General features: G+C 42.4%; 1 protein-coding gene across 1 annotated transcript in view; it reads left to right on the top strand.

Annotated features, from left to right (window-relative positions):
• The window catches only part of LOC118927260 (uncharacterized), a 36,014-nt gene extending 23,264 nt beyond the window's left edge, over positions 1-12,750 (top strand). The window contains exon 4 of the mRNA XM_057487886.1: positions 11,327-12,750. Coding sequence (XP_057343869.1) covers positions 11,327-11,512 — 186 coding nt within the window. The 3' untranslated portion in view covers positions 11,513-12,750. The remainder of the gene's footprint in view (positions 1-11,326) is intronic.
• The last annotated feature ends 2,299 nt before the right edge of the window (positions 12,751-15,049 follow it).

Here is a 15,049-nt window from a genome sequence, read left to right on the forward strand (position 1 = left end):
CCTTCTTTATCTTTTGTTACTTTCTTTGTTTTGAGGTCTATGTTGTCTGATACTACTGCAACACCTGCTTTTTCTACCTGCTGTTTGCATGAAATATCTTTTTCCATCCCTTGGCTTTTAGTCTGTTCATGTCTTTGGGTTTGAGGTGAGTCTCTTGTAAGCAGCATAGAGATGGGTCTTGCTTTTTTATCCATTCTGTTACTCTGTGTCTTTTGATTGGTGCATTCAGTCCATTTACATTTAGGGTGATTATTGAAAGATACGTACTTATTGCCATTGCAGGCTTTAGATTCGTGGTTACTAAAGGTTCAAGGTTATCTTTAGTATCTTACTGTCTAACTTAACTCGCTTATTGAGCTATTTTAAACACTGTCTGGTCATTCTTTATTTTTCTCCCTTCTTATTCCTCCTCCTCTGTTCTTTATATGTTGGTTATTTTATTCTGTGCTCTTTTGTGTTTCCTTTGACTGCTTTTGTGGGTAGCTGGTTTTATTTTTTGCCTTTAGTTAGTATTTGGTTGGTCTGCTTTCTTTGCTGTGATTTTATTTTCTCTGGTGACATCTATTTAGTCTTAGGAGTGCTCCCATCTAGAGCAGTCCCTGTAAAATACCCTGTAGAGGTGGTTTGTGGGAGGCAAATTCCCTCAACTTTTGCTTGTCTGGGAATTGTTTAATCCCTCCTTCATATTTAAATGACAATTGTGCTGGATACAGTATCCTTGGTTCAAGGCCCTTCTCTTTCATTACATTAAATATATCATGCCATTCTCTTCTGGCCTGTAATGTTTCTGTTGAAAAGTCTGATGATAGCCTGATGGGTTTTCCTTTGTAGGTGACCTTTTTCCTCTCTTTAGCTGCCTTTAAAACTCTGTCCTTGTCCTTGATCTTTGTCAATTTAATTATTATGTGTCTTGGCGTTGACCTCCTTGGGTCCCTTCTGTTGGGGGTTCTGTGTACTTCCTTGGTCTGTTCGATTATTTCCTCCCCCAGTTTGGGGAAGTTTTCAGCAATTATTTCTTCAAATACACTTTCTATCCCTTTTTCTCTTCTTCTTCTGGTACCCCTATAATGCGGATATTGTTCCTTTTGGATTGGTCACACAGTTCTCTTAATATTGTTTCATTCCTGGAGACCCTTTTATCTCTCTCTGCGTCAACTTCTAGGCATTCCTGTGCTCTGGTTTCTATTCCATCAGTGGCCTCTTGCATCTTATCCATTCTGCTTATAAATCCTTACAGAGGTTGTTTCATTTCTGTAATGTCCTTCCGGACATCATCCCTTAGCTCTTGCGTATTTCTCTGCAGCTCCATCAGCGTGATTATGAGCTTTATTTTGAATTCTTCTTCAGGGAGATTGGTTAGGTCTATCTCCTTCTCAGGGTTTGCCTCTGTGATCTTGGTCTGTATCAATTTCTTCTGCCTTTTCATGGCAATAGATATATTTGTGGGGAGCTGGCGCGTGTGTTGGGTAAGAGAAAGTCCCTTCTTGCCAGTTTGTGGCCTTCCTCTCCTGGGAGAACAGCGGCCTCTAGTGGCTTGTGCTGGGCAGCTGCGCGCAGATGGGGCTTCTGATCTTGCCCGGCTGCTATGGAGTTTAGCGTTGCTGTGGGTGTGGCCTGCCTCAGGCTGCTTCTCCAATATGGCGGAGCTGCGTCAGAGGGGGATCAAGCGGGAGGCTGTTTATCATGGTGAAGGGCCTCTGCACTGTGCTGCAGGGGTTTGGGTGCCCAGAGTTCCCCATGATTACCAGCTGCTGGGCTAAGTGTCCTCGGGCACTTCCGTCCTGCTGTGGGGTCCCTGTCCCTTTAGGACTTTCAAAAAGCACTCGCTTTTCTTTGTTCCCAGTACGCTGGCTGCAGGGACCCGCTCACAGATCTTACTGTCCTGTTTCCCTAGTTTCCAGCACCCCACACTCGCACTGTGTCTGCGCTCTGGTGCAGATGTTTAGAGCTGGCTATTTAGCAGTTCTGGGCTCCCTCTCCCTCCCTGCTCCGACTCCTCTCCTCCCGCCGGGAGCTGGGGGGAGGGGCGCTCGGGTCCCGCCAGGCCGCGGCTTGTATCTTACCCCCTTCACGAGGCACTGGGTTCTCGCGGGTGTGGATGTGGTCTGGCTGTTGTCCTGTATCTTCTGGTCTCTCTTTTAGGATTAGTTGTATTTGTTGTATTTTCAAAAATATACGTGGTTTTGGGAGGAGATTTCCGCTGCTCTACTCACGCCGCCATCTTGGTTCTCCTCCCAGCCTGACTTTTTAAGTTTTGCAATATCAATATGTAATGTTCTGCCTTCCTCAAATACTTCATTCTTTCACTACCTCCTCATGCAAAGTTTCTTGAATAAGTATAGTTTTTACAATTTTATACATGAGAAAACTAGGCTGAGAGATTGAGAGAATCTGAATTTGAGCAAATCAGATCAGATACAAAATTTTGTGCTGTCTCGCACCTTTTCTTTTAAAATCTTAGGCATAACTACTTATTAGAATTATAATTTTACATATGCTTATGATACAAATATTATGGAATATTTGTTACCAATTCCGTGTTTAAGATTAATCCTAAGCATTCTACCACTTGAGCTAAAGATTTTCATTGTGAATAAGCTCTGCAAGATTTCACGTTGGGTTTTTATATAGTAAAGGTCTGAAACTTGATTTTTTATTTTAAAGTAAACAGGATATGGGCACTGTGGTCCTGGGAAAGCTGAAATCAGGATCTATTTGTAAAGGCCAACAGCTTGGGATGATGCCAAACAAGGTGAGAGTAAATAATACTCTTTCTCATTTAGATTTTCTCTTCAAAATATTAGCAAGGAGCCAGAACTTTTCAAGAGTTTAGGGATTTCCATGAAAACATGACATTAATAAAATGTAATCCTGGATTTTAACAGTTAAGTATAGAATTTAATACAGAATATGTGATGGTATAGTTATTCAGTGACAAATGGGGAAGGGTCAGTATAGCAACGCATTAGAGCTAAGATGCCTCATCAAGAGATTTTTAGCTCCATTCTCTTATAGGAACTAAGTAGAGACCTGGAGTGGTTAAGTGACTTGCTTCTGTTAACACACTGGATTAAGTGAGCCAGGGCTGAAAATTCAGGTTTAATCATGATATAATTGGCTTTTTTATTTTATTTATTTATTTTTAGTATGTAGCTATGCTGGGTACTAATGTGTTCAAGTAATGCTCCTAATTTGTTTTGAGAAGAGGATTTGCCTATATCATGAGTGGGTCTTTTCTTAACTCTTTCTGTCTTATTGTAATTTCTTCATTATTGGAGAGGGTTTCATTAAAATACCCAGATCCCCACAAATGTTTCCTTTGTGTTATTTGTAACTGCTCAATCAGTGATAATTGCAGCTGACCTGTTTGTTACCAAGAAACTGTTACTGTTTTCCAGAGAGGGCTTCTCTAACAAGTCAAAAATGTTTAGGTAGGAAGACAGACCTGAATCATCAGAGTCTGCAAACAGAGATTTTGTTAGGTTTGAGAGAATCTCTTAACCATGCTCATTCCAGGCACAGTGAATTAAAAAAAGGTATCCATTGTCAATGTAATGCTTAGGTGTAATTAGCAACTTGCAGATTATACTACTTTTTAGGTTTCTTGATGCCTTATACATTGGAGGATGGAGTCTCCTATCATAGTCTCTCACTTTCTAAGGCAATTATCTCTGCTACTTGAAGGTCAGTGACAACTGAAGGAAAATAACGGTCAGGTAAAATCCTTGCTCAGTTTTGTCTGTAGAGCAGTCACAGAAGTAGAGTTTGCTCATGGAGATAGAAGGTGGACTGGTGGTTGCAAGGGGCTAGGGGAGGAAGAATAGGAAGGAACTGCTTAATGGACACAGGGTTGTGGGGTGGTGATGTTTGGGAGCTAGGTACCAGGTATAGTTGTACAACATTGTGAATGGAACAGATGCCGCTGAAGTGTACAATGTAAAATGGATTTGAAAAGTAAATTTTTTTATATGAGTATATTCTACAACAGAATGAAAAGTACAATTCACTGTGTGCTCGTATCCTTAGTGCCGGGCTATTGCTGTAGGTGAGGGGCCTTAATATATGAGTTTCAGATTATCTGTGGAAGTGATCACCTTATGCTAATTACCGGGCAGGTCCATGTAACATATCCCAGAGTTGCTAGGCAAACCTTAAAAACTCACTGCACTTTAGTCATCTTGACTCTCAGTGGAAAAAAAAAGTTAAATATTTTAAAAGACACAGATGCCAGACTATTTTATATTAAAAACAGCTAATGAGTAGGCAACCTATGGAATGGCAAAATACAATTGCATACCATAAATCTGATAAGAGGTTAATATCCAAAATATGTCAAAAAAGTCCTGCAACTCAAAAACAAAACAAAAAAATAACCTGACTGGAAAATGAGCAAAGGGCTTGATTTCTCCAAAGAGGATGTACAAATGGCCAATAAGCACAAGGAAAGACGTTCACCATCACTGGTCATTGGGGAAATGCAGATCAGGACCACAGTAAGGTATCACCGCACAGCGATCAGGATAGCTATGATCAAAAAACAGAAAATAACAAATGTTGTCAAGGATGTGGAGAAATTGGAATGCTTGTGCACTCTCGGTGGGAATGTAAAATTGTGCAGCTGCTAAGGAATATGTAATGATATTTCCTCAAACAAAGAATAAAATCCTATAATCCAGCATTTCCACTTCTGCATATATACCCAAAATCATTGAATACCAAGCTTCAGGAACCTTTGTTCACAGCAGCATTATTTGCAGTAGCTAAGACATGGAAGCCACCTTTCATGTCCATTGATGGATGAGTGGATGAACAAAATGTCTTGTACACATAACAGTGGGATTATTCGGCTTAAAGAGGAAAGAAATTCTGATACACTACAACAAGGATGAACCTTGAAGGCATTATGCTAAGTGAAATAAGCTAGTCACAAAAAGATAAATAACATATGGTTCAACTTCTATGAGGTACTTAGAGCAGGTAAAATCCTTAATACCTTTTATAAACTAAGAGAATTTGCTGGTCTCAATCTTAATTTTTTGTGACTATGAATTAATTTAAAGGTTAGACTAGCTGTATTGTGTTTAGCTATAAAAGACCATATTTGTGGAGAGGGATTGTTACACTGGATTATTTGGGCAAAAACTAGTAAGCAAGTAAACATGTTAAGTAGATGGTGGAACTGCTAGTTTCTACCCTTTTATCCTGTTACTGTAAAGAATTTAGCTAACATGGTTGTATTTCAGTACTAGGAATGAATTTCAAGGGTCAGGTATCCATAAAGTATAAACTGCCTTTGGGAAAGAAAAAAATTATGTAGGTGCAGAGAGAGAGAACGCTGCTAGAGCTTAGCAAGTGACTAGAATTCTGGAGGGGAGTGTCATTCTGGATTCTCCATTGTTTATCTACCATCATGAGATAGTTTATTTCCTCTTGAAGGCTGGTATTTTCTGGTTTGAGTTTCACAAATATGAATTATGTCCAAGGGCAGAAACGGAGTAAAAATACGGAAATAATTGTGAGTATTGATGTTAACATTTTTTCTCATCTGTATGTTCTTTCTTAAAAACTACTGCGGTAAAAGACAGGTAAATTTTACCATTAGTGACATATAGTGCATTCATAGGATTGTGTGACCATCACCCCTCTCTGGCTCCAGAACATTTCCATCACCCCAAAGGTAAGCCCTGTGCCCATGAAACAGCCAAAGTTCTTTCTATTATTATTATTATTATTATTGGTATGGTTAATATACAATCACTTGAACAACACTATGGTCAGTAGAATCCCCCCATTATCAAGTCCCCCCCACATACCGCATCACAGTTACTGTCCATCCTCCCCAGCCCCTTTCCCTTTCGTGGCTCTCAGTCCATTACTGGGTTCTGTGAGTCTGCTGCTGTTTTGTTCCTTCACTTTTTTCTTTGTTCTTATGCTCCACAGATGAGTGAAATCATTTGGTACTTGTCTTTCTCTGCCTGCCTTATTTCAATGAGCATAATACCCTCTAGCTCCATCCATGTTGTTGCAAATGGTAGGATTTGCTTTCTTCTCATGGCTGAATAGTATTCTATTGTGTATATGTATCACATCTTCTTTATCCATTCATCTACTCATGGACACTTAGATTTCTTCCATTTCTTGGCTGTTGTAAATAGTGCTGCGATAAACACAGGGGTGTATATGTCTTTCTCAGACTGGGCTACTGCATTCTTAGGGTAAATTCCTAGGAGTGGAATTCCTGGGTCAAGTGGTATTTCTATTTTGAGTTTTTGAGGAACCTCCATACTGCTTTCCACAATGGTTGAACTAATTTACATCCCACCAGCAGTGTAGGAGGGTTCCCCTTTCTCCAAAACCTCGCCAACATTTGTTGTTGTTTGTCTTTTGGATGGTGGCCATCCTTACTGGTGTGACGTGATATCTCATTGTGGTTTTAATTTGCATTTCTCTGATGAGTAGAGATGTGCAGCATCTTTTTATGTTTCTGTTGGCCATCTGAATTTCTTCTTGGAGAAGTGTCTGTTCAGATCCTGTGCCCATTTTTTAATTGGATTATTTGCTTTTTGTTTGTTGAGGTACATGAGCTCTTCATATATTTTGGATGTCAACCCCTTATCAGATCTGTCATTTATGAATATATTCTCCCATACTGTAGGAAGCCTTTTTATTCTATTGATGGTTCCTTTGCTGTACAGAAGCTTTACAGCTTGATATAGTTCCACTTGTTCATTTTTGCTTTTGTTTCCCTTACCAGGGAGATATGTTCATGAAGAAGTTGCTCATGTTTATGTCCAAGAGATTTTTGCCTATGTTTTTTTTCTAAGAGTATTATGGTTTCATGACTTATATTCAGGTCTTTGACCCATTTCAAATTTACTTTTGTGTATGGGGTTAGACAGTGATCCAGTTTTGTTCTCTTATATGTAGCTGTCCAATTTTGCCAACACCAGCTGTTGTAGAGGCTGTCATTTCCCCATTGTATGTCCATGGCTCCTTTATCATATATTAATGGACTGTATGTGTTTGGGTTATTATCTGGGCTCTCTGTTCCACTGGTCTGTGGGTCTGTTCTTGTGCCAGTACCAAATTGTCTTGATGACTGTGGCTTTGTAGTAGAGCTTGAAGTAATCTGGATACCTTTTATTTCTTTGTGTTGTCTGATTGCCTTAGCTAGGACCTCCAGAACTATGTTGAATATAAGTGGGGAGAGTGGGCATGCTTGTCTGTTCCCTATCTTAAAGGAAAGGCTTTCAGCTTCTCACTGTTAAGTATAATGTTGGCTGTGAGGTTGTCATATATGGCCTTTATTATGTTGAGCTACTTGCCCTCTATACCCATTTTGTTGAGTTTTTATCATGAATGGATGTTGAATTTTGTCAAATGCTTTTTCAGCCATCTATGGAGATGATCATGTGGTTTTTGTCCTTTTCGTTGATGGAGTGGATGATGTTGATGGAAGTTTTCAAGTGTTGTACCATCCTTGCATCCCTGGGATGAATCCCATTTGATCCTGATGGATGATCTTTTTGATGTATTTTTGAATTCAGTTTGCAAATATTTTGTTGAGTATTTTTGCATCTGTGTTCATCAGGGATATTGGTCTGTAATTTTCTTTTTTGGTGGTGTCTTTGCCTGGTTTTGGTATTAGAGTGATGTTGGCCTCATAGAATGAGTTTGGGAGTATTCACTTCTCTTCTACTTTTTGGAAAACTAAGGAGGTTGGGTATTAGGTCTTCACTAAATGTTTGATAACATTCAGTGGTAAAGCCATCTGGTACAGGAGTTTTATTCTTAGGTAGTTTTTTTTATTACTGATTCAATTTTATTGCTGGTAATTGGTCTGTTCAGATTTTCTGTTTCTTTCTGGGTCAGCCTTGGAAGGCGTATTTTTCTAGAAAGCTGTCCATTTCCTCTAGCTTACCTAGTTTGTTTGTATATAATTTTTCATAGTATTCTCTAATAATTCTTTCTATTTCTGTGGTGTATGTAGTGATTTTTCCTCTCTCATTTCTGATTTTGTTTATGTGTGTAGACCCTCTTTTTTTCTTGATAAGTCTGGCTAGGGATTTACCTATTTTGTTTATTTTCTCGAAAAACCAGCTCCTGCTTTCATTGACGCTTTCTTTTGTTTTATTCTTCTCAATTTTATTTAATTCTGCTCTAATCTTTATTATGTCTCTGCTTCTGCTGACTTTGGGCTTGGGCCTCATTTGTTCTTTTTCTAGTTTCATTAATTGTGAGTTTAGTCTATTCATATGGGATTCTTCTTTCCTGAGGTAGGCCTGTATTGCAATATACTTTCCTCTTAGCATGGCCTTTGCTGTGTCCCACAAATTTTGCAGTGTTGAATCATCATCATCATTTGTCTCCATATATTGCTTGATCTCTGTTTTTATTTGGTCATTGATCCATTGGTTATTTAGGAGCATGTTGTGAAGTCTCCATGTGTTTGTGGGATTTTTCATTTTCTTTGCTTAATTTGTTTCTAGTTTCATACCTTTCTGGTCTGAGTAACTGGTTGGTACAATTTCAATCTTTTTGAATTTAGCGAGGCTTTTTTTGTAGCCTAGGATATGGTCCATTCTTGAAAATGTTCCATGTGCACTTGAGAAGAATGTGTATTCTGCTGCTTTTGGGTGTAGAGTTCTATAGATGTCTGTTAGGTCCTTCTGTTCTAATGTGTTGTTCAATGCTTCTTTTGCCTTACTTTTCTGTCTGGTTGATCTGTCCTTTGGAGTGAGTGGAGTGCTGAAGTCTCGTAGAATGAATGCATTGCATTCTATTTCCCCTTTTAATTCTGTTAGTATTTGTTTCACATATGTAGGTTCTCCTATGTTGAGTGCATAGATATTTATAATGGTTATATCTTCTTGTTGGATTGACCCCTTTATCATTATGTAATGTCCTTCTTTGTCTCTTGTGACTTTCTTTATTTAGAAGTCTATTTTATCTGATACAAGTACAGCAGCTCCTGCTTTTTTCTCTGTCTTAGTTGCATGAAATATCTTTTTCAATCCCTTCACTTTTAGTCTGTGTATATCTTTGGGTTTAAAGTGAGTCTCTTGTAGGCAGCATATAGATGGGTCTTGTTTTTTTATCCATTCAGTGACTCTGTGTCTTTTGATGGGGGCATTCAGACCATTTACATTTAGGGTGATTATCGATAGATGTACTTATTGCCATTTCAGGCTTTAGATTTGTGGTTACCAGAGGTTCAAGGGCAACTTCCTTACTATCTAAGAGTCTAACTTAACTCACTTAATATGCTATTACAAACACAGTCTAAAGGTTCTTTTTTTTCTCCTCCTTTTTCTTCCTCCTCCATTCTTTATATATTAGGTGTCATATTCTGTACTCTTTGTCTATCCCTTGATTGACTTTGGGGATAGTTCATTTAATCTTGCAAGTTGCCTAGTCCTTAACTGTTCTACTTTCTTTACTGTGGTTTTACCACCTCGGATGACAGCTATTACACCTTAGGAACCCTTCCATCTATAGAAGTCCCTCCAAAATTCACTGTAGAGACAGTTTGTGGGAGGAAATTGTCTCAGCTTTTGCTTATCTGGAAATTAATCCCTCCTTCAAATTTAAATGATAATCTTGCCAGATAAAGTATTCTTGGTTCAAGGCCCTTCTGCTTCATTACATTAAATGCATCATGCCACTCCCTTCTGGCCTGTAAAGTTTCTGCTGAGAAGTCTGATGATAGCCTGATGGGCTTTCCTTTGTATGTGATCTTACTTCTCTCTCTGACTGCTTTTAATAGTCTGTCCTAATCCTTGATCTTTGCCGTTTTAATTACTATACGTCTTGGTGTTGTCTTCCTTGGGTCCCTTGTGTTGGGAGATCTGTGCACCTCCATGGCCTGAGAGACTATCCCCTCCCCCAGATTGGGGAACTTCTCAGCAATTACCTCCTCAAAGACACTTTCTATCCCTTTTTCTCTCTGTTCTTCTTCTGGTACCCCTATAGTGCAAATATTGTTCCATTTGGATTGGTCACACAGTTCTATCAATATTCTTTTGTTCTTAGAGATCCTTTTTTCTCTCTGTGCCTCAGCTTCTTTGTATTCTCTAATTTGTATTTCATTTAGCATCTCCTCCTCCATATCTAACCTGCTTTTAAAACTTTCCATTGTATGTTTCATTTCTGATACAGTGTTCCGTAATGATTGGATCTCTAACCGGAATTCCTCCCTGAGTTCTTGAATATTTTTCTCTACCTCCATGAGCATGTTAATGATTTTTATTTTGAAATCCCTTTCAGGCAGATTCGTGAGGTCAATTTCATCTTAATCTTTCTTAGGGGTTGTATTCATACTCATAATTTTACTCTGAAGCAGGTTCCTTTGGCGTTTCGTATTTGTACATAGCACCCTCTAGTGCTCAGAAGCTCTACTCTCTGGAGCTGCTCAGCCCCTGAAGCAATGTCGGGGGTCTTAGGGGAGTGGTATTGGTGCCTGGGGGGAGGAAAGAGCCGTTCCCTGCTTCCTGGCCTCTGTGCCTGTCTCCACCGTCAGACCCAATGGGCCGAGCACACAGGTGTAAGCCTCTATACTTTGCGTTTGTAGTTGCTATAGACAGGGCTTCCCTCTGGCCAGCCTAATGCCAGGGTTGGGTTTGCCAGTTTGCAAGCCAGGTGGGGCTGGCTGGGAGAAAGGCACACTAGGCTGCTTATCACAGAGGGGGTCCTTGGAGCTGTGTAGCCAGCCAGGGAGCTGTAGTTCCTGAAGATCATGAAACTTCCCAATCTCTTGGGCAGAGTGCACCTGGACAACTTTGCCTGCCTTTCCTTTCTCCTAAGCAATAAGCTCTGTGCAGTCCTTGCCCCTTTAGCAGCCCTCTTGCTGTTAGGAAGTCTCTCAGACTGCCCACCTTTCTTTTGTCCCAGAGCAGCCAGATATGGATCCCTGCTTTCCATAAGTGGCTGGAATCTCACTCTCTCCAGGTATTCTGCCTGTCTTAGCTTTCCAAACCCCTAATCATGAGAGTGCCATGAAAACACCATGAAATGTATGTTTGTGCTCCCAGATCAGATATTCAGAGGTAGGTATTCAGCAGTCCCAGGCCTCCACTCCCTCCCTGCTGTTTCTCTTCCTTCCCCCAGGGAACTGGGCTGGGGGAAGGGCTTGGGTCCTGCTGGGCCACGGCTTTGGTATGTTACCCTGTTCCGTGAGGTTTATTCTTTTCTCCAGGTGTATATGCAGTTTGGCACAGTCCTCTTTCCTGTTGCTCTTTCAGGATTAGTTGTATTAGTTATATGTTCATATTACCTGCGGCTTTAGGAGGAAGCCTCTGTCTCACCTCTCACATCGCCATATTTTCAGCTGGTGGTCCAGATGTTTCTTCATTCTGTCCAGCCTCACCAGTGGAACCATTCAAGTAAAGAAAGGTATCCATCAGGCTTCTGCTCTGCCACATCCTGCCTCCCCTCCTGCAAAAAGCCTGAGGCTCTGCTTCCTCCAGGAGAGGGCAATGGCCTCCAGGGCTGCCCCTCCCTCCATGCAGGCTGAAGCTAGAGATCTGCTTCAGTCAGTTTGCTTTACAGAACAGGTCTGAGGCTCTTCCTAGCAGGAGCCAAAGTCTACATATCCGGGTAAGGGGTCCGGGGTGGGGGCAAGGGACGTAGGCTACTTCTTGCCAATGTGCTTATCGCTTGTGTTTTCTGTTGGAATTCTTGGGTCCCTGATCCTGCACCAATGGAAAAGGACCTCATCAGGGAGGCTATTACTAGAGACTGCTTCTCTGGGTGCCATAACCTGTGGAGGGCCAGGCCAACAGAATGCTGGGTGCTTCAACAGGGCTTCCCAGGCTGGGTTCCTTGGGAGGCAGGAGGCCACCTGGCTTTCTGGTGGCTTGGGAGAAGTTCTGCCAGAAATGGCTCCTCAGCGGAGCCTGACTGCCAGTGAGGTCACATCTTTCTTGTGCTTATTAGCCTGTTTTTTTCCCAGAGGAGAAGGGACCACACCCTGTTAGGCAGGAAAATAGATATGAGTGGGATGGAAAGAGAATAAGGCCAGGAAAAAGCCCACTAACAATGACCCAGAGTGGATCAGTTAAAGCTCAAAAAGCCTGGAGCAACTTGTCCTGGAATGTTTGAATATTCCCCAGCGAAAGGAGGGTACTTCAGCATAGCCCATGGCTTTATTGTGTTAATCATGCAGGCCCAGCTTATTTTTTTGACTAACCTACATGCTGTTTTTTTTTCTCCTTTGGCCCTAATCAAATAGTTTGCAATCTGGGCGATTAATAATGGCAAGCAAGCCCAGCATAAACAACATAGTCACAGGCAGGAAGGATTCCATCTTAAAAATAAGATTGTGTTTTAATACCCAGGAAGTTAAGAAGTAAGATTCTTAACTTACTCTTTAGCAAACAGACAATAACTCAGCCCACCCTGAGGGCCTGGGCAGGCAGTCTTGTTTGATATACTACCAGACCAAGAAGGCTCGGCTCCCAGGGAGAAATCACAGCAGGAAGTTGCTTGTGTTAAGTTAGTTCTAAGTATTATTCAAAGATCACCTAACAGGTCTGCAACTCCAGCCCTTAGTCACATTCCTGAAGAATCCTTAAAAGGGGGAACCCCCAAGCTCTCATGGCGCTCCTCTCCCTGAGGTCGCCTGCACTTTCCAAGTGTGTAACCTTTTCACTTTAAACTCTCTCTTTTCAACCTTTCAGGGTGCTGTCTCTCTCTGAGGTCGCATGCACTTTTTCTGTAAGTAACTTTAAATAAAACTTTTCCTCTGCTTCACTACTGTGTCTCTGCCTTTTGATTCTTTTTTGCGGTGGGGACAAAGACCAAGGAAAATACACAATGCTACCCCCACAACCCCACCCCATCATCAAGGAATATGCAGGTCACCCTGACTATAGAGACTTGCAGTTTACCAAAGGTTCCAGGTCCAGCAAAGCCCTGGGCAGGTGCTGAGGATGCCACAGAGAAGAGGCTGCTGCCCGATGCACCCACCCCAGGGGCAGGGGTGTTCTGACCAAAGGTAGGTGTGCTGGAATGGAGAGACTGCAAAGAACTGTGAAAACTAGGCCCACAAGCAGGTGTCAAAGCAGGCAGTAATGAACTGGGGGGAGGTCTGCTTGCAAACGCATCCCCACAGGATCCCTTGGCCCGCACCACTGTCCGGCTCACCCCTTGGTAAGGAAGCACATGGGGGAACTGGGTCCTAATCCCTGTGCTCCAGGTGAGCCTGCCTGCTCCCCCCCCCACCAGCTGCAGCAGATCAAAAGCCCAAGCTGCCCTTTGGCCACCTGAGGAGGAGAACCTTTGCACTCCTTTGGGCACCACAGCACAGCTGAGGGGGACACTGAGTGGACCTCTCTTCTCTCAGGACTAATTTTATGTCTCCTCCCCGTTTGCCTGCCGCCTCTCCTCTACTTCACTGCAGCCCCACCCCACAGTAAGCCCCCATCCTCCCACAGGCCCACTTGAACTCAGTCTCCTGCACACGCTTGCCCTCATGGAGCCTCCTGCCCAGTGCTGGGCTACCCTCCACAGCGGCTCTCTGGGAAGATCCTCTCACACATATCTGTATCTGTCTAGGCCTGAGGTGGGGAGGGTGCCCCCCGAGGTGCTGACCTTGCACGTAATCTTCCCCACCCACCCAACCTCTGGGGATCACACCTTATCACAACCAGGAACTGCTCTTGCCCCCAGATCTTGGCTGCGAGCACGATGCTGTCCCTGCTCCCATGCCAACTGCACCCACTCCGGATCCTCTGCCTTATCCGGGCCTGAGTCAGCCCCCTGCTCCTCCTGCTCCCTATGCCATTTAACCAGGTTGGGTTTACTCTCTATCCACTTATTTTAGGTCCACACCTCAAGACTGAATGTTGCTGGGCAGACACAACTGTGCTGACCGACCTTGCTTCAAATTCCTAACCACAATTTCCGAGACTTCAGAACTGCCCGGCACAGCTCTCACACGTCGTTTTCTCCCCCTCTCCAAAATGACTAGTGAGAGAGGCCCTCCATACACATCTCCCCCTAACCCGCACCAAGGAGCTCTTATATTCAGTGAAGAAAACGGAAGCTACCAGGGCCCAAACTACTTATCATGCATCTTCCACATGGCAAATAAAATCACTTCCTTTTACCTGAAATTCTGTAGTGACTTTCCTTAGCACTTGAACAAAAACATTTTAAAAGGCCATGAAAGATCTTCCTTTCTGCCGTCTCTTAATGTCATTTTATCCCATTTTCCTTTATAAACCTCTAGCCACACCTGGCTCTTCTCTGCTCATGAAAACATAAGCTCATCTCTGACTTTGGGCCTTTGCTCCTGTGCCTGGAACACCCTCACCCCCAGCCGCTGTCCCTGCTCCCAACTCTGGAACTACAGCCATGGCCTCAGTTTGCTATTGTCTCAGAAAGGCTCCCACTGCCTACCTACGTAGCTCCACTCATGAGTCACACTGCTACCTGACACTGTTTACAGATAACGTCTGTCTCTTCACCACAGCATACAGCTCCTAGAGCGGAGACCGTGTCGGCACTTAAAGCAGCACCTGGTACTGCAGACCGAGCTGGCGCAGGCCATGCTGTTCATGCTGTTTGACAAGGTCCAGGCACGAGGAGGAATCCTGAAAACAGGAAACCTCATAGCTGGCCCCTGCTAATTCCCGCACTTATTTTTGCAGTTGTGAAGTTGGTGATTGGGCTTATATATGGGAAATCTTATGTACTTAAGATTTATTCATCTTTAGTAAATAACATAACCCAAAATATTGATCCAAAGCAGCAATTCCGGAAATGAAAGCAGTGTTATGGGACCAACTGTTCCAGGCATACTGCCACAAATAAGTGAGGCAGAACAGCCCGGGCCTCTCTTAAAACTAGATGGAGTTTGTCCTCCCCTTTGTAACAATTCAAACATGACTAAGCAAGATTTCTTTAGAATATCGGCAGAGAAGGAGTTATGGGAACCTAGAACATGGAAAAACCCATTCTCCCAAGAAACTTTCATGAAACAGCAAAGTAATAAAGATTAATAGTCCCCACTGCCCAGGGCCCCCCTTATGTTGCTTATAATATTAGA

This window comes from Manis pentadactyla, chromosome 10 (assembly GCF_030020395.1).
Source record: "Manis pentadactyla isolate mManPen7 chromosome 10, mManPen7.hap1, whole genome shotgun sequence".
In the NCBI taxonomy this organism is placed as follows: Eukaryota; Metazoa; Chordata; class Mammalia; order Pholidota; family Manidae; genus Manis; species Manis pentadactyla.